Source organism: Lytechinus variegatus, chromosome 7, assembly GCF_018143015.1.
Source record: "Lytechinus variegatus isolate NC3 chromosome 7, Lvar_3.0, whole genome shotgun sequence".
Lineage (NCBI taxonomy): Eukaryota > Metazoa > Echinodermata > Echinoidea > Temnopleuroida > Toxopneustidae > Lytechinus > Lytechinus variegatus.
The window spans coordinates 29,669,320-29,690,160 of NC_054746.1; the positions used below are offsets into that span (position 1 = coordinate 29,669,320).

The 20,841-nt window shown below is 37.5% G+C and overlaps 1 protein-coding gene across 1 annotated transcript in view; it reads left to right on the top strand.

The window, feature by feature from the left end:
- Positions 1-2,673: 2,673 nt before the first annotated feature.
- The window catches only part of LOC121418947 (centromere protein F-like), a 31,735-nt gene continuing 13,567 nt past the window's right edge, over positions 2,674-20,841 (top strand). The window contains 13 exon segments of the mRNA XM_041613180.1: positions 2,674-2,817; positions 7,524-7,740; positions 8,010-8,102; positions 8,611-8,805; positions 9,487-9,580; positions 10,168-10,295; positions 10,926-11,097; positions 13,213-13,415; positions 13,722-14,030; positions 15,198-16,732; positions 17,199-17,326; positions 18,382-18,572; positions 18,574-20,755. Coding sequence (XP_041469114.1) covers positions 7,579-7,740; positions 8,010-8,102; positions 8,611-8,805; positions 9,487-9,580; positions 10,168-10,295; positions 10,926-11,097; positions 13,213-13,415; positions 13,722-14,030; positions 15,198-16,732; positions 17,199-17,326; positions 18,382-18,572; positions 18,574-20,755 — 5,392 coding nt within the window. The 5' untranslated portion in view covers positions 2,674-2,817; positions 7,524-7,578.

Genomic DNA, 20,841 nt, shown 5'->3' on the forward strand with positions numbered 1-20,841 from the left:
TACAACTTTTTCACCAGATCATCAATAAAGAAATACCATCAAATGGGCCAATAAACATATGATATTAAGATTTAAAAAGATGAGTTTTAAGCATAACTTTAAATGTATTAACACTATTAGCATTGCGAATTTGTAGGGGGAGATTGTTCCAAAGAAATGAAGCTGCATAAGAGTATTGTTTGTAAGAAGTATGAGATCGAGAAAGAAGAGATTGGGAAGCAGAACGTAGAACTCGAACTGGCTGATATCGAGGAAGGAGTTCAGAAAGGTATGAAGGAGCTAGACCATGATATGACTTGAAATGAAAGCAAGAAATTTTGTTCATGCTTGAGCGAACACGGGCCGTTTTTGTCGGGGGTTCAAAAAGAGGCTTGCGCCAAAATGGCAGAAATGAGAAATTTGATGATTAGACTTTTGGCTAATCAGCAAACTTTCTTTTAATCTTTTCATTATCTTTGCCATAATTTTCGAATTATGCTGTCGAATTTCATTTACAAATTTATTCATTTACCTGAAATATTTTTTTTATTCAAACTTCTTTTAACTTTGAATTTCCCTTCATAAGTAAGATAAGAAGACTTCTTGTCAACCCAAGTAAGAAGATTTGCATTATTAATTGGGAGATTTTGTAATTATTCAAATCCTTTTATCATGTGAAACAAATTATGTTATGGTATCTATAAAAGACATGAATCCTATTTTTAAGGGGTTATTGAATCCTTCACCAAGTTTAATTATGTTCTTGACAGGACAAACAGGAAGGGATTGATGTCTCTCAATGGCAATGGTGTATTGAGTCAATTTTGAAGGAGCAAGGTATGGCAGATCGGGTAAAATGCATAAAAAAAAAAACTTGTGCAGCGAGCAAGCAAAAATTTCCACTTTTTTTTATTAAAATATAAAATTTTGTGATTTTGACATAATATTCAGAAAATGATATCATATTTCACTTTCTATGTTTTCTGCTTTTTTTTCTTTCCACTTTTCTTTCTTGGTCGTGATGGGGGCACCCACAGCCCCGCCCATCAGTGTGCCACTGGCACTGTTCAAAGGCACCATAACCTTTGTAGCACACAATGAAAGGATTTGAAGAAAAAAACGCGCTCTCCCATACTTCGGTTTAAAAAAATGTTCTTGTCTAAAAAAGGAATATTCAAAGCTAAAAGAGAACATATTAAAAAGGAACAATAACAGAAATATTCAAGCAAATAAGTAGATTTGGAAATGAATTTTGACCGGATAATTCGAAAACTATGGCAAAGATAATGAAAAGGTTAAGAGGAAGTCTGTTGATTAGCAAGAAGTCCGACCATCATATTGATCATTTTATGCCATTTTGGCTCAAGCCTCCTTTTTAACCCCAGACAAAAACATTCCTTGTTCGCTCAAACATGAACGAAACTTAATTATTTTAATGGCATTTGAAGGATAAGACTTCAGAGCACCTATTGACACCAAAATACAGAGATCATAATATTTGAAACAAAAATTTTTATAGACTTTTCAAATCTGTCCCGTTTTTTTATACCCACTGTGACACTAACCACCACCATGACCACCTTTTCCATTTTGGTCTTGTTTCGACCAATTTTCATTTTGTGAAAAAGGAAGAAGAAAATATGAACATTTATTCATACTTGTGAATTTTGAAAATCACTTTTGGATCTGTGTGCAAGAAATTTAAATTTTGAAATAAATAAACTTACTAGTTGGCAGGAAATTCTTTTCGGGAAGCAGGAGAGAAGTAAAAGTATATATCATATTAATTAATCATGTTTTGATTTCAGTTAGATATCTTATTTACAAAAACCCGGAAATAAAAAAAAACCTGGCTCCTTCATTGAATGAAATAAAAGATAGTATTAGAGATCAAAGAGAAGAAAAGAAATTGGCAACAAAGAGGCCGGCGGACTCTTTAGTTTCTCTAAATGGGAAAAGTTAACAATAAACATTAATTGGAACTCAGAGCCAGTTCTCCACCGGATGGGGATTTAGGTAGGGGAGGGGAGATGAGGGTTGTGCAGAGGCCGAGGCGATGTTTTTTTTTAAGATGTTAATGGCTTCAATTCGTTAAGATTTTATTAAAATGAGTTATTTTTATGTCTTTGGAAAATCTCTTTTTTATGTTTAATTTTGACCACTTTATGGGAAATGAATATCTTGAATTTATTGTAGAAGTTTATTCTTAATGCATATTAAAATTATTATCATTAAATGTTATTCATAGTCACGTATTGGAAGATGTCTGACATTGTGTTTTATTCAACAGGAAAATAAATAGTGTTGAATTTATGAGTTGTCAAGGTATATATTTATCAATTTGTAAAGACATCAAACTTCTATTTGTTATATGTATTTTATTTTGTATATGAATTGAAGTTGTCGATAAAAACTAGTTAAATACAAAAAAAGTTGTACTTGTAACTAAAATGACAGCCGCGAGTGCAGTCTATAATATTCACACCATTCTCGCTTTCGCTTTCGATCTGTTTTATTTCGTCCTTTTAATTTTTAAACCACCTCAAGCGCATCTGCATGATAACGGCTTTCAAGAGCGGTTGAAAGAATGGTATAGTCTCTTTGTATACCCTACAATTTCTAAAGCACGTAAGCGCACTAGTGATGATTTTACGATGCTGTTAAAAATGGGAACTTGCACCAGTCAAATATAAACTTGCGCCTTTTTTGAACTCGCGATTTGTACACAAATGAATGGAGCCAACTGGATGATGTTGTGAAGCATCTGATCGTCATCGGGATCATAATTTTTAGGACTTTCATGACTCCCATGAAACAATACATTTTTGGTTAGTTCAGGTAAGCAAATAAATAGACGGGTAATGTATTGAAATATGAGACCCATCGTTCATTTCAATCGTTAATTTAGAGTATGTTAGACCGTCGGTGTCGGTCCGTGCGTGTCTGTCGATGTCGCTTTATTTCCACCCGTTCCCATGCCATGCCCCCAGCCCAGGGCCACGCCCTGCTCTAACCCAGGGAACTCCCGCCCGCGTAGTTCCCTGGGTTAGCCCACTGATCTCTATAAAAAAATCGAGATCAGTGGGTTAGCCACACACTTAACTGGGAGTGGGACAGTGCAGTGGGTGATTTCAAGTTGTTGGTGTTACTGTTACTATTTTGGCCAAAATCATGAAAATAGTATTAACAGTAACGCTAGACAGCTGGCAGCCGTCTGTTTCGAGGAGTTTTTTAACATTTTTTTTTTTTATTTCTCCTCGTACACAGACGGCTCGCTATCGTGCAGCCACCATCAGGGGACTTGCAATGCAAAATCCCCCCGTCGGGGCTTTTCAATTTTTGTCTTTAATGAATAAAAATTTCGAAAATTATAGTGACCAGAGTGCAAATTTATATTCCCTCTTGGCATCAATTGCCAAAAAACAGAGAAAAATGAAGTTAAAAGGAACAAAAACAGTGATTTACCTTGGCTGTTGCGCAAATTCACTTCCCCGTTTTATCCGATCGATCATAAACATATGGCCATTGAGTCCCCTGTACAGATCGCGCTAGAACTTCGGTCTCTGTATTTGGTGAGTGAAGCCAACGAAGTTCAGCTGAACAACCAACAAAACAGAAACCGAAGCTTTTGGTCTACAGTAACGCCAACTGTAGTCTGTAGACAGCTGGCAGCCGTCTATTTCGTCTTTTCGAGGAATTTTTTAATTATAATTTTTAAAAATTTCTTCTCGGAGTCATATATTAATAATATTAGACAGAATGACAGATGGCTTATGTAACCCAGGCCAGGGAACGCCCATCGCCCAGGATCTTACGTGCAATTTGGCATACTCACATGAAAAGCGTGAAGTATGGTCAAAATAATTCTCCGAAAAAAAATTGTTAAAAGAGAAATCAAGCACTTACCACGATTATATGGATGATGGTCTAACAAGTGGCAGTTTTTCTGACATCTGGGCACAGACTGGAACCTCAAAAAACGAAAAGTTCTCTCCTTTTACCCCCGTTTCGATCGGCCATTTTGTTATAACAAAAATGGCCGATCGAGACGGGGGTAGAAGGAGAGAACTTTTCTTTTTTTGAGGTTCCAGTCTGTGCCCTTTATATAATAAAGAACTGTATAGTGAGGCCACCACATATTACATGTATGTACATGACATATCGACCACCTCTTTTGAAACCGACCACCGTGTGCGCATTAAAATTATTGCGTACTACAAACAATACGCGAGGGAGAGTAGGTGCAGTGTCCATAACCATGGGAATGGTAATTATTGATTTTATGAGAGAAAAAGAAGGGGGAAAAGGTACAAATTTAGTAGAATTTATCAAAATTGTTTTGACTAGACCCGAACCCCACCCCGTTTCCGATAGGAAATGGCTTTAGAACATATCCGTCATCTAATCATATGCCGGAGCTCGCAGTGGAAGTAGTGAGACAATCATTTAGCATGTTGACATAGGACTGATTTGGGAGAGTCAAATATTTCACCACAGCGACAAGAATCGGCCGTAAACTAAGTGTATCGTGGGTGGTCGGTTTCAAAAGAAGGGTGCATATGAGCAAATGTAAAATCGTCGTATTCGTTGTTCGCCAATGTATACGCGAATTGAATCGTAGACGCCGATGGAAACATGGGAATCTAATCTGCTCAGTTTTCTGCACAAAATGAGATGAAACTTGGGTAAAACTGATAGGCCTAAATATTTTCGCAATCTATACGATGCTTAGAAAATTAGGTGGTTGATGAGGGGAAGTTCCAACCTGAAATGTTTTGGTCTGAAATGCACCAAAATGGGAAAAAATTAACTTAAAAGGGGAAAAAACAGTGATTTCGGCTGCGGCGCAAGCAACTTCACTTTCCTGTTTTATCCGAACTTAATGCATAAACATATGGCCATTGAGTCCCCTGTACAGATCGAGCTAGAACTTCGGTCTCTGTATTTGGTGAGTGGAGCCAACGGACATGACGGTGTTCAGTGGAATAACCAACATAACAGAGACCGAAGCTTTTGGTCTACTTTGGTGTTACTGTGTTAGAAGCCCAAATTTGATAACTGATATTTATAGGGATAGGAGTAAGAGTAAACACTAACATGACCAACACAAAGGCAAAAGGTCAGCACTGAAATTGAAATCACTGACACCCAGACCCAGTGACGTCACTAGCCTTGAGGACTCCATGATGATATTTTTAAATATTTTGACATATACTTGAAGGAGAATGAAACCTTTAGAACAAAATAGCTTGTGTGAAAACAGAAAAATCAAAGAAACAGATCAACGAAAGTTTGAGAAAAATCAAACAAATAATGAGAAGGTTATGAGCATTTGAATATTGCGAATTTGCGATCACTAATGCTATGGAGATCCTCACATTGGCAATGCGACATAGATGTGTGATGTCACCTGTGAACAATTCTCCCCATTACTTTAGTATATATTTCACTTAAATAGATAATGACGTTCTTTCTATAGGAGGGCATGTAATACAAATTTTTAAAGAATACACCATGGATTAAGAGTTAGTATCACCATAAGAAAAAAGCAAAAAGAATCATTTGGGGGGTATTTTATAGTCCATCAAAGGGAAAGTTGTTCACATGTGACATCACAGATCCTTGTCACATTGCCAATGGGAGGATCCCCATAGCATTAATGATTGCAGTATTCAAATGCTCATAACTTTCTCATTGTTTGTCCGATTTTTCTCAAACTTTTGTTGATCTCTTTCTTTGATTTTTCTGTTTCGACACAAGTCTACTAATTCCAAAGGTTTCATTCCCCTTTAAGCTTTTGGTCTATTTCGATCTGTTACTACACCGCCGCCGTGCATGGTCCGGTGTAGTGACGGATTTGGTTCCACCTACGGATCTGCCGGCAGACTTTGTGCCTAGTACCGTATCTGCCAGGCACCGGATCTCCTCTAAACTGGATGGCTGACTGACTGGTTGTCTCTACACAGGATGGGTGTCCAATGTTCGGACACTTCTCAGCAGATAAAAACATGATATTTTGCTCTTAATTTTCTCAAAATTTATGCATTAAATAGCAGGCTGGCCAAGAAATAAAAAAACATGCCAAAGATCGTTCTTAGAGAGTAGATGATTTGATAGACCTGAATTAGGCAAAGCATTCCAGAATCCAGTGAATGAGCGAGTAACGTTAACTTCAGACAGGAATAACCGTTGTTTCTGCCTGGGGATTTCAACAATTTCTGACATTTTAGGCTGTTAATCTTAAGATCAGTCTGATCAAAACCTATTGTGATCTTAATACTAGGTTTGATGATTCTTTTCTTTTTCATGTATGAGAGAGTAGGTCCAAAGATTGTCAATCTTTAGGGGTAAATGATGGATGTTTGGTGGTACCTGTAATCTTTTTGCTCTTTGCTGAATTTTTAGATGATCTTCACTTCCCATTTGATATTAAAAGTTCTGATTCCTACGACCATGATGTACAACATTTCAGAGTCATTGAACTTGAAATGTCATTCATTTTCCCATAGAAGTGTTGTATTAGAAGTGTTGTATTAGAACTTTCCATACCATATTTTTCATAACCTTACTTATCACTGACATTAGACTAACAGGACTCTAATTGGATGGATTATTCTTCCCGCTGTTGTTTATTAGGGAAACTTGTCTCAATGACTAGAAAAGTGGCCTCCTGCACCATCTTTATAAAGATTATTTTGAGTGGTGCGCATGATTATCTCCTTATGAATCTGTCAGTACTAGATTCAATAGGCCTGGCAACTACTCCTCCTTTTGCAGGAGTTACCCCATTTTAAAGCTTTTTTTTAATCAACCAAAAAGAGGAGCACTCCATTTTTAATATATTATAGTTAAAAAATAAATAAGCCCATATATGTATTTGTGTGATGGGGTGTGGGTTGTTTGTTTAGGTATAAGAGTATGCCTAATGTAGTTTTTGAACACCTGTAATTTCTCAATTTTTTAATATAAGAATGCCAATATGTCTTAATTAAAAAGTGATGTAGACTCGCCTGACATCGAGCAGAAAAATTAACGTCGCTCGATGAAGACTCCTTTTTTTTCATTTTCAAATGTTGACAAGCCTTAGTTAATTCCATCTCGGCCAGGCAATTTGTTTATGTTTAGCTCAGATAATATATCTTTTGTGTTTTGTTTTTCGGAACTCAGTCTCTGCCCTGTCCGAGTCTTTTTGTAAAACATGGTATTGAACTTGTCTCTTCTACAGGAAATACGTTATTGAAGGAGTTAAAAGCTTGTTTTACTAGGTCTGGAAAGTAGCTTTGCACTTTGGCTTGCTCTTACCATCTTTCCAGAAATTTTTTTTAGCATTATCTTTCACCTCCTCTGAAATCCAGTTCTTGAGAGATGATTTTATCTTACCCATTTCCAACGTGGCCTTGTTCCTGTATTTGACAAAATATCTTCCAATATCCTATTGCTTCCAAGAAGATTGATACGTTACGTAGTGAAACCCAGTATTTCTGACATGATACGGATAGTTCCTTCATAAAACTTATCTCAATTCCTTCATATTTCTTGCACAGGTGCACATTGTGTACAGCTGCATGTACTAACTGGTGGAGATTAAAGGTGTTCAAGATGAGTTGGTTTGGGGATGAATGGAAGAATGGGCTTCCACACAGGGCCCAACAGGAAATACAGAAACTGGAAAGTAACCTTGAAAAGCTACGCAAGGAACAGAAGCAGAAGCAATTTCAGTTGGAGTCACTAGATGCTGCTTTGAAGAAGCAGCAGAAGAAGGTATGTTAAAATTAAATAACAAGGAATCTAACTACATGTATTACTTGTTAGTGTATTTTAATGTTTGTTTTATGTATTTGAATTTGTATGTTGAAGGTTATTTTGTATAAAAAATAATACAGTAATTAAAGAAACACTGTTAGAATGGAAAGAGGGCAGGCCGGCAGGAGTACTGAGGGTAAATAACCTAAGTTATAAATCCTATAAATACCTTCCATAGTCCATTCTAAACTACATATTCAATTTATTGTTCAAATATATTTTTACAGGTCGAAGAGGAGAAAGCGCAGTATGCAACCTTGAAGAAGGAAAATCACAGTCTGGCAGAAGCATGTGAAGATGTGGAGAAAAAGAGAGAGAGGGTAAGTATGACTTTTTTAATGGCATTGTTGAAGGTTGACATGACAAATTTCTGACATGACCGGTGATATTTTCTAGGAACTTGGATAAGGATATTAAGAAAATAAATAAACAGAAATAACATAAGATATGCTTCTTTGAAAAGACTGCTGTGTCTTTGCGTGCCCAAAAGAGAGGCAGGGGGACAGAACTGCAGATTTTGTATAACTTGGTGATGAAGATATCTCAGAGACTAACAGTTCTTGATTATTATTTAAATGTTGGGTTTGCTGCTCTCATAGCTGGAGTGATATCTATGCTAACTCGGCTTAGAAGCTGAACCAGCATTGCCTAGGCACCTGTATGTCTTAGGGATCCCTAGCCCATCTTTATAAACTAGTGTGAACACTGATGATAAAAATATGCCTTACGCCTGTAAGGGCTTAAAAAAAATGTGAATTGTGATTGGAGCTTTAATAAATGACTGCTAATTTTCCTTACTTTCTGCCATAATTCTTGATGACTGCCTAGTTGGCACATGAGCTGCAGAATAAGGAATCCATGGTTGCCTGTCTGAATGGTCAACTCTCTCACACCAAGACACAGCTTGAGGCCGAGCAGTCTAAGTCAACCCAGCTCAAGAATGAGATGGAGAAAGCTCAGATGGAGGTCAACGAGATGACTAACAAGATGGAGAAACTATCACAAGATTACAGAAAGCTACAGGTATGTGGTCCAGGGCAACGTCTTACAGAGAGTTACGATTGATCCAATCAACCACAAGTGTATGGAAATCCATCAATGTCATAATTTTTTCTTTAGGAAATTTGCACAATGTCTTTTGTAAACAAAGGAAAGCAAACTGAATTTTCAAGAAAAATATAAACGCATGAATATACATCATATTTAGAAAATATTCTAAACTAATTTGTATTTTAGATGTTGATGGCTTTTCATAGTTGTTGTTGATTTGATCAATCGTAACTCTTTGTAAAACGGGGCCCAGAATCCACATCCATGGTATGAATATTACAAATTGTTTACTTAATGATAATTGCTATCTGTGCATAGAAATTTATTCTGTGTTATATTTGAATTCTTGCTTTTGTTTGAGCCTGTAAGTGTAGAATACTACTTGCTTTAAGAGCTGCTTGTAGGTAAGTATTACATTTGCCTGATTGAGCAGATGTACACCTCTGTGCAGATTCCTTGCTTTATTTATGTTCATTGTTGGCGATCACTCTTTATCCTATCCGGTTTTAATTAAATTGTGTAATGGCACACTGCCACTTAATTGGTGTTTTTATATGTCCCCACATTTTCTTTCCCATCTTTTCTGCTATTGTGAATAATTTTCTTTTTGTTGTTGTTTATCATGTTTGTATTATAATCTTTGACACTATTTAGGAGAACTGTAACCACCAGCAGCGCCAGTTAGAGACCCAGACTGAGAGACTAAGGATTGCCAAGCAAGAAAATGGACAGGGGAAGAAATCGCAAGGTATGGCATCTTTCATCTAGAAAATTTCCTCCTTTTTTCATTAATTGAAATGCTAATATTTTGGAAACTGAATTTTATGACATTATACAAAAGTATGCCTGTATACCACTAATTCCATATTCCATAAAAAATATATATCCATTATTCCAATGTCCTTATGTAGGATTGCTTTACAGGTTAATTTGATATGTTATACCGACAATGTCATAACTTTAGTGACCTCAAATTGTAGGCCTACATCACAATGGAAACTCATGGGAAAAAAATATTCTTTTGTATTGATAGAACTTAAAATTCTCCCATGCAAACATAGATTTGCAGATGTTTGTTTTTGCAAAAAAAAACATGAACTCAATACAGTCTCATTCAAATATGAAGTGACAAAACTTGAGCATCTGTGTACAGAGAAAATATGTCTCAGATGCAGGATAGAAAGCCATAGAGCAATCACTTTCTGAAATAAAATTGACAGTGCAAAGTATGATATGAATTTGTCTGTAAAACCTTGGAAAGAAAATAACAATTGTCAGTCCTTGCCTGATCTAAGTTGGATAGGTTTAATCCACTATTGTCCATTATGAATACAGGGAGCTTCTCTGATGAGGATATTTCTAGTGATCTAGCGCAACAATTGCAGGTAATGCAAGCGGCCAAAGAACAAGAAGAAAAGACTCGCAAACAGCTTGAGAAACAGCTCCAAGATATTCAGGCAAAGGTAAAGTATATAGAAAATGTTGTCACTCTCTGAGTGGCTGTGGCAAGAAACTAATATGGAAGCAATTTGTGATTGATATATCAATTTTTACTGCTAAACAACTTTGTTATGAAAAGCAGACCAGCAATCTTTTCCAAATTTTCACTGTATTTGCAAAGAAATTGTGAGAATACTATGAGATATTGAGTTGACTTGCAATCTATATGTTACTTGCAACATCTTGTGAGTTTATATTTAACAAAAGTGTGTATGGTTACTCTATGATGCAAAATTATGTAAGCAATTATTATAAAACTTGCAGACATCAAATAAGTAAGTTTTTAGAATAATTTGCATTATTGTATTGGAACATCGACCATTTATATTATTACTCCAAGTAAGTAATTGCTGTAAGATTAATTCTTATTATATGAGACTAAAATTGAGTATGTGTTTGCAGCTCTTATTATTCTACCTACAAAAAGTTTTATTTTTTTTTTGCACATATATGCACAGTTTTGCTACTGTGTTCATTTTCTTTGCAGAAAAAAATCTGTGATGTAATTTTTCTATCATATTTGGTTGTATCTATGCAAAATCTCATGCCAATATGTATGTGATTTATGAATTTTTGTAATCTATTGTATCAAGATGGGAGAGAGCGAGGCGTCCCTAGCCAAGATGGCCATTCAGCAGCCTGCCGTTGTCATTGAGTCGCCTCCTATCCAAACATTGCCTGTGAAGACAGAGTCTGATGATGGGCTCAAAGAGAAGCTTACAGAACTCCAGGCCATGGTCACTGACCTCAAGAAACAAAAGGAAGGTGAGTCCTAAGGACAAATATAAAAGGAAATCTTGAAACCCATTATTGAAGAGGGTCTTGTTTCTATCACATACCCGTCCTCAGACATCAACAGTGTCTGTAGCATAAGATAATGTGATCAATTAAAAGTTAGATAAAATTGGTTAGATATTAGTGTACATTTGATATTTTTTATTAGTTGTGTTAAGTTTAAGTGTGTATACACCAGACCTCTGCAAATATAGCTTTATTCAACCAATTCTTAAAACCATTCCACCAAGGCTTTATTCTGAGAAGAAATAATAGACTAAATACCGTAAGTAACGGTGTATTAACCGCACCCGTGTATTAACCGCACCCCTAACTTTGGACTAAAAAAAAAAAAAAAAATTCTTCTCACATTTACATGCATATTTGAGGTACGAAGAAACAAAATCTAAGTTTTTAAGATTTCAAAGAATCCAAAGAGATTACCGGTATGCGGAAATCTGCTGTTCTTGATCAATTTATCTACAAATGTTAGAAAGAAAGAACGGTCCCGACAATATTGGCAACTTACACACTCACTCACCTCACAGTCACAGTGTACACACACACAGCACTGCCATTACATTGCAAACTACGATACAGTACCAGTACATGCATCTTATCAAATTATGATCTGTGTCTTTCCCGGCGTAGCCAGTAGGAGGAAGAAACATTCACATTTCATGCATCACAACCTCACAATCAGTTTTAGAAATTTGATGTCTTAGCATGAATTTTGGATACGGGATTACAGAAAGGTTCAAGAAACAAAGAAATTGACATTTTTTCCAGTTGTTTTTTACGGCTTCGTGCCGTCTCTCTCGTGCGCGGTTTACATGGTATCTTATGAAAAGCAAACAGGAAGGAAAAAAAAAAGCTGGCGCGAAACGGGACTTTGAATAGCGCCAGCTTAAGTCGCACTATGACCACATTACCACGCTATTAAGCTCACTCAACTCTCGCTCAGCGGTGACAAAATGGTACCGAGTATGCTTGGCGTCTCTTTTAACTTAGCCAGGGAACTTCACTACTTTGAATAGAGAATAAAGTCAAAATTAGTGTCATGAAGGTGGGTGCGTTTGTTTTTGGCGAGATCGTATTAATCGCTTCCCATTACCCGCGGCTCATACCCCTCTAAACGACATTGCCTGGGCGGCTACGCCCGGCCACTCGATGTGTTGTGAACTGGCAGACATCGTACATGTACGGGAGGGGTTACGGCGGGCTGGCTTAGACCGTCACCGTGTATAAACCGCACCCCCGATTTTTGCTTCTATCCCGCCGAGAAAAAGGTGCGGTTAATACACCGTTACTTACGGTAAACCTCATACATAAATGACTGTTTGCTGATACACACATGATCATATAAGTATTCACTCTATCTGATGAATTGTTTTTATCTACACTTACTTGGACCAACGTTTACATAGTTGCAGTGCATTGAGGTCATGTTAAATACAATATCTGATTTTCTTTATGTGATTTATGAAACAAAACACTGATGATTCAGTACAAAAAAATTAAGTTGTTGACCATTGGTAGTAATAAAAGAATATCTTATTCATCCAGGGATGCCACTTCAGTTGCAAAACAGGTCTACAAACAGGCTTGTATAATATCTTTCTATGATCTAAATGCCTAATGCCTCTAGCTAGTATGCAGAAGGTCCCATTTTTACAAGTCTTTGCTATGACATGTGTAGAATTCATTTTCTCCACTTCATGAGGCAGGTACTCTACTGATTGAGCCACAATGTGTGGTTGATTTATTCATGAGGCTGGCACACCATGCCCCGTTCATTGACAGTGGGTCATTCCGATTAAATAATCAACCTTCTTATTCGTCCGACCCCTCTTTTGTTCTGTTCTTACTTAACTTCATGAACAGCAGAAGTTGTGATCACTTGACAGCATTATAAATTTTCAAAACATAAATAGAAAACAGAGACAAATGATTTCAGGTAGACCTACTGCAGTCCCATGGGGTCAGAATTCCAAGTTTGAAGGGATTGCCCTGTGATTGTGTGCAGTTGCTTTACTTTCCCTACATGGAAATCATATTGATCACCTGTCTTTCTTCTCCATTGTCATTGGATGTTGCCATCTCCAGTCGACACCCAAGAGAACCATAAGCTAGAGCTGAAAGTTCAGGCTACGGACAAGCAGCTCAGAGACACCACGGCCCAGCTGCAGGAAGCCAAGAAAGACATTGCAGAGATGAAGAAAGATGGAGAGGACAGGATCAAGATACTAGACACCAAACAAGATGAGATCAACAGCCTCAAAGGGAAGATAGAAGAAGGCAAACTTCAGGTATATGATCTAATTATTCAATCCAGTCATTCAAAATGTATCAATTGGTGAATAGTTCTCCTTGAAATCTGCAATAAAAAGAAATATTTCTTTTTAATTTTTTTTCCCATACTGGCTTGAGATTTATGCTGTTGAATCGCAGTTGCTGTACAAGCCAAATACCTCCCAAAAAGCAGTGATAGCAACAGCGATAATTTTATTAATTTGATGCAAGTCAGTGATATTAACTATGTCTATAAATTCTTCAACAGTGTTTCTGCGTCTTCTTGAGCTAAACCCTATAAATCTACATTACTTTTGATTCAGCTGAGCAATCTGGAGCAGAAGACTAAATCGATTACCAAGGAGCTGGAGTGCCAACGCCACAACGCAGAAGCTGCCCGGCAAGCACAGGAACAGCGGTTCAAGGAGCGGGAGAAGGAGCACAAACAGGAGGTCTCCCAGCAGATCCAGACCCTGACCAGCATGGACAAACAGATGAACGACGCCAAGACCAAGTCCACCCAGGAGGTCAACCGACTGACAAAAGAAAAGGACCAACTGGCTGCCCAGATGGAGAAAGCTGCCTTTGAGAAGCAGAAGCTGGAGGCCCAGCTCAAGGAATTACAGCAAAAGGTATTTCTTCCCCTTACACACCTTTATTTTTAGGAGCACGATTGCGCCGGCGCCCCTAAAAAAAAGTGAGAACAAATATCGTTCTCCTTATTTATTTATTTATTTTTAAACCTTCACCAAAAGTTGCTGAAATTTCATATTTTACATCTTTAAATTCATGAAATAGGCATCTATTTTCCTTGAAATTAATTTGATTTTGTTGGAAACTACAAAAGAAATGAAGAATATTCAATTCTTTGTTGACTCTGATTTATGACGTTTAACTCGGTAGATATTGTAGTCCCGTCTGTAGATTTTCATGGTGTTGACCTAGACATGTAAAACGATCAATAATGCTCAACGATTGTTTTCATGTTATGTTGCAACACCATGGAAGTCTACATGTGGGACTTCAATATTTACGGATTATAACCAGAGTCAAGAAAGAGAGGAATATTCTTCATTTTCTTGATAGTTTCGAACTAAATCAAAATAATTTTAAGGAATTATGGAAAATAGATGGCCATTTCATTTTAAAGATGTAAAATGTGAAATTTGAGCAACTTTTGTTAACTTTTTTTAGGTAAGGAGCTCAATATTTTAAAAAGGTAATGACCCAGGCCTAGTTTCACCACAGATTAATTAATAGCTACACAGTACAATTTTTAAGAAATATCTACAATTAAGTATATTGTATTAAATTGATCTTCTCCAGAGGAGAGCGATTTATTGAGCTCCGTGAAATTATAAACGTGAAGGACTGCCTTTAAATCTACTCAATTGAGAAAAGATATTGTTCTAGTCATCTTTTGGGGACCATAAGTGGAAGTGCAAGAGGTGTGCTACTGACTAATGTCTTCTCTAAATGCTGTATATTTCAATTTCCCATAAATATATTATGTTTACCATGCCAGGAATTTTCAGAGTTTACTCTTTTTTTTTCTTTTTTTTTGGGGGGAGGGGGTTGCATTTTCTGGAATTTTGTATAAGACTAAGTATATTATGAATGGAATTTTATATTTCGTTATAATGCTACAAAACTTGAGTAATACATAATATAGGAAAATATTCAGCAGATGCAATTTTTAGTATTCAGGTATTCACCACATTTATTGCAAACAATATTTTGTGCAAGCATCTATATCAAAAAGCAAATCTTTAGTTCATTTTTGTTTTTATGAATTCCAGGTGCAAGGTGCAGACCAAAGTTTGAGGAATCATGATCAGGTTGTCGAGAAGTTGAACAAGAGCATTGAGAACCTCAAGAAAGAAAAAGAAGGCTTGGTTTTCAAGATGGAACAGAGTGAATGCAAAGTAATGCGAGTGGAAGGAGAATTAGAGAAAGCAAAGCGAGAGCTTCAGCAGAGTGAGAATGTCAACAGTGACTTGAGAGGGAAGGTGATGGAGAAAGACCTTGACATGGAAAGCCTTGAGTCTAAATGTGACAACCGTGTGAAGGAGATCAACAACCTGGTTGAGAACTTGAAGATTCAGCTTGCAGATGTCAAATCCAAACATGACTCGGCCAATGACCTCGCCAAGAAGCATGAGCAGAAGGCAGAGAAGCTTGAAAGAGAATACCAGCAGTTGGAGGCGGAGAAGATCAAAATGGGAGAGGAGACGAAGCACAAGGAGGATGAAGTAAAGAAGATCAAATCAGAGATGACATCTATCGAGAAGAGTATGAAAGATGCCATGTCACAACAGAACATGCTTCTTGAAGAGAAAAAGAAACTGGAGAAGCAGCTTGATGCTAAGGACAACAGGATTGCAGATTGTGAGTATAATTTGCAGAAGTCCAAGGATAAAGTTACTGAATTGGAATCCAAACTTAGAGAGAATCAAGCAAACTCTGAAAATATTCAACTTCAAATGGACCAGAAAGATAAAATTGTAAAAGAGAGCAATGCAAAGATTCAGGAACTACAAGTTGAACTACAGAATGCTGAGAAGACCAATGAAAGTAAAGTCAATGCAATGAATATAGAAGTCTCTTCCCTGAAGGGCCAGATTACTCACCTTGAAAAGGACATTGATTGCAAGAATGCAACCATGTGTGAACTACAAAAAAATATCTCAGAAATCGAAGACAACCTCACAACCAGCAAGAGTATTATCAGTAAGAAAGATGATGATTTGTCAGCTAAGCAATCAGAACTTGATACAATGGCTGCTGAGTTGAAGAAGACAGTTGCCAACTTGGAGGAAGAGTTGAAGGAATCCAAGACTGCCTTGGAAAAATCTGAGAAGCTAAAGGATGACCTGATAGCAGCCAAATCAGAGGCTCTCTGTTCCAAGGAGGGTGAGGTATCCTCTCTTCAGAAGCAGCTTTCTAAGGCTGAAGAGGAGTTGAAGGGTAGAGAGACCAGATTGCAGGAGATGCAAAATAGTCAGGAGGAGCTGAAGCAAGAGGTGGACTCACTGACTAATGAGAAAGGATCTCTATCCTTTGCACTTGAGGCCAAAGCTGAGGAAGTCAAAGCCCTACAAGCTGAGGTCAAAGACAAGACTGCCAACCTGGAAGCATCATTGCAGACACTGCGACAACAGAACCAAACACTCCAGGACAGTTACAAGAAAGCTTGTGAGCTGGCTGACACCAAGGCTGCAGAGGTTACAGATTTAATGGACAAGCTGCAAGCTTCAGAAAACGAAGTGGAGAAGCTGCGAGACAGAGTTACCATGACAGAGGAAAGCATGCGAAATGCAGAATCTGCCAATCAGTGAGTTTTCAAAATATGATGTTTATACACTTGGATTTCATCATTTCAATAATGTCCAATGAAAAGGTGATGATTGATTTCTGAATGGTAATGTGAAATTTTTCACAATCATAATCAAATAATAATGCTTTTGTTTGTTGGACTCCCCCCTCCCCCCAAAAATGAATAAATGAAATTAAAAAAAAGAAGTGATAATAGAATAGATAAATGAGAAAATAAAATGAATTAAATAAAATGAAAAAAAGAATAAAAATAAAATAATGAATGATTCATTTAAACTTTAGATTTTAACATTCTAAGTTTAAAAATCTGATACATGTATGTCTAAGAGGGATGAATTCAGCCGAGTCGTAATTGTTTCTCGTGTTTGTCTCTCACAATCCATGAAGCGCTACAGACTACTTGCAAAGCATAGCCATGTGGCTGTGTTCTAATCATCTTAATTCATTTAATTCCATTATTTCAGGACTGCAACAAACAATCTGAAAGAGGTGACCCAGCAGTTAGCGCAGAAGGAAGCACAACTCTGCTGTCTTCAGGAAGACCTGGAGAGTGTAGGTGATACACTGGAAGACAATGAAAAGCAGTTTCAAAGTAAGATTTCAAATGCACCTACTTATTCATTTTTTCCCCCTGTCATTTGTTTACTTACTTTCTTGGATGCTAAGATTCAAAGCAATATGCATATGTGCCTCTTGCTGATTGCCTCCCCACTCCTTATCAATCCTTGCTTACTCAGGATCTAATTTCGTTGTCATTGATTTGTGAAGTTGATGATTAAATGGTTATTCACCAAACTTCACTTTATAAATTCTGAATAATGTTGGCTAGAATTAGGCTTGAGTCAAAATGTTTTTTTTACTTATTTTTTTATTATTATTTTTTTACTGATGCCATTTGGACTTGTGAAATAAACAGAGAACAGAAAGGCCGGGGCCACCATAGCCTGAAAATCAACCAGACTCAGAATTTGAATTTCCTTTAAAACTTTCACTTATGATATTAAAATTCCCCCCCAAAAAATAATCAGCCTAGTCAGAGTATGGAAATAAAATTACCGAGTAGGAGTTCTAAATTTTCATGCTTGGATTATATTGGTGCAGACACATTTGTTCTGTTTGTTTGCTAATTGCAATTACCCTGATGGAGGTAGAGTACTATCTCAGGGTTAAGGCAAAGAGCGAAGAATCATAGAATTGAAATCAAATAATCAGCGGGCGCTCACTTAGAATGGTGCCTTAATGTCGTTCTTTTACCTGTTTCAAGCAAGAAAAAAATTAATATTTGCATATCATGCAAAACTTAAAATTTGTAACTTTCATATTTTACATCTGATTTCCATGTAGTTTTTAGTATTCTGCTTGTTTTAATTTTTCTGTTTTAATTTTCTGTATTTACCAAATTAGCTTGTTCGGATGGACTTGGCCATTACATCTTTCCAGAAGTCAAAATATTCACTAAAGTTTAATTTCTCTTGAGTTGATCAGATTCTATGGTTCCAAGATTTTTCAACTGAACAGTTCAAGTAATTATGCACATTTGAAATGAATATTGAAACATATGTGTAGAGTGTTCTTTTGGGTGCATATTGTACTTTTATATGTGTATAGTGTACTTTCAATTTACTCTTTGTTCTATTTCACTTTCAGCTACTCTGGAGGGTCTTAAAGAAAAGTTGGATAAGCTCCGCAATGAAAAAGAAGAAAAAGATGCAGAACTTCAAGATCTTGCATCACAGTTTGATCATTCAACTGAGGAAGTTACGAAGCTTCAAGAAGAAGTTAGGAATCTCAAGGAGAGTAATGAACAGGCTCAGCAATTTGGAGAGGCAAAGAACAGGGGAAGTAGAGGATTTACTTCAGCAGCTGGTAGCAAGTGAGAAGAAGCTAAATGAGCTCTCTTCGAGCGATGAGAGGAACATGAAATCCATTTCTGAGTTGGAAAAGACAACTGGTCTTCTGAAGGAACAGATGGAAGTTGCCACAGAACAGCTCAACGCAAGTAAAGATGAGGTAGAATCCACCCAAGCCGAGCTGGATAAGGTTCAAATATTGCTTCAGAAACAAACAACATCTTTCGAGAAGCAGATTCAAGAACTTGAAGCTTCAAATTGCCAACTTTCAGAGAAGGTTGAACAAGCATCAAGTAGTTCCTCCAAGAAAGATGAAGAGATTGCAACCCTTGAAGCCAAGATAAATAGCCTTGAGCAGGATGTTGTCATCCTTGCTGAAGGGGCTTCCAAACTTCAAGAAGAAAAGGAGTCAGCAAACGAAAAGCTTAAATTGCTTGAGATGGACATGGAAGAGAGACAAGGTTTACTCAAAACAAGAGGTGATGAAGTGCTTCGTTTGGAGAAGGAACTCGGTGACTTGCAGAAGCAGATTGATTCAACTGCACGTGACTTGGAGAAGAGTCTTGAGGAGTCAACCAGATGCAGTGAGGAGTTTTCCATGAAGTTTGAGCAACAGGAAAAGGTCATTGAACAGAAAGAAGCAGAACTGAGTCAGCTGGCTACCAGGGTAGAATCATCTGAGCAAGAGCTTGGACAAATGAGAGTAACTGTGAATGCTAACATGGAGAGTTTCAAAGAGCTTGAGATGAAGCATGCTGAGCTTTGCCATCAGCACGATGATGTCAAGGAGCTCATGAAGACGAAAGAATCTACGCTGGAGCACCAGAGTCGTGAGCTGGATGAGCTACATAATCTCATCGATAATAGGGAGAAGGAGATGGAATTGAAGATCAGGGAGCTCGAGAACAATGTCTCATCTGCTCACATTGAACATGAAAAATTGCAGGATGTCCTCTTGAAGAAAGAGTCAGAGGCAGCAGAACTTTGTAAGGAGTTGGAAGCACTGAAGAACAATACATATGAACAGATTTCCTCACTGCAGAATAGCCTCGTAATTATTGAGGGTAAGCTCTCAATAGCTGAATTGGAGAATGAAAAGAGTACAGATCTCTTGAATACAAGACAAGAAGAAATAACTGGGCTTACCCAGGCATTGGATGCATTGAAGCAGGAAAATAATATGATAGATAATAGGCAGAAAGAAATGGAGTTGAAGGTCAGGGAACTCGAGAACAATGTCTCATCTGCTCACACCGAACATGAAAAATTGCAGGGTGTCCTCATGAAGAAAGAATCAGAGGCAGCAGAACTTTGTCAGGAGTTGGAAGCACTGAAGGATGCCACTGATGAGCAGATTTCCTCACTGCAGAATAGCCTCTCAAATGTTGAGGGTAAGCTCTCAATAGCTGAATTGGAGAATGAAAAGAGTGCAGATCTCTTGAGTGCAAGACAAGAAGAAATAGCTGGACTTACCGAGGCATTGGACGCATTGAAGCAGGAAAATAATTTGATAGATAATAGGGAGAAAGACATGGTGTTGAAGGTCAGGGAGCTTGAGGACAGTGTCTCATCTGCTCACACTGAGCATGAAAAATTGCAGGATGTCCTCATGAAGAAAGAATCTGAGGCAGCAGAACTTTGTAAAGAGTTTGAAGCACTAAAGGATGCCACCAATGAACAGATTTCCATGCTGCAGAAAAGCCTCTCAGATGTTGAGGACAAGCTCTCAATAGCAAACAAGGAGAATGAAAAGAGTGCTGATCTCTTGAGAGCAAGACAAGAAGAAATAGCCGGACTTACCCAGGAATTGGACGCTTTGAAGCAGGAGAATAACCTCATAGATAATAGGGAGAAAGATATGGAGTCGAAGGTCAGGGAGCTTGAGAACAGTGTCTCATCTGCTCACACTGAGCATGAAAAATTGCAGGATGTCCTCATGAAGAAAGAATCTGAGGCAGCAGAACTTTACAAGGAGCTTGAAGCACTGAAGAATGCCACCAATGAACAGATTTCCTCACTGCAGAATAGCCTCTCAGATGTTGAGGGCAAGCTCTCAGTAGCTGACTCGGAGAATGAAAAGAGTGCTGATCTCTTGAGAGCGAGACAAGAAGAAATAGCTGGACTCACTCAGGCTTTGGATTCATTGAAACAGGAAAATGGAAGACTCACAGGTAAGTCAAGATCTATTTCCCTTTTTTTTAATAGATCTTTTAACCCTATCTAGGCTGGGGTATTTTGGGAGTTCATATGGCCGGGG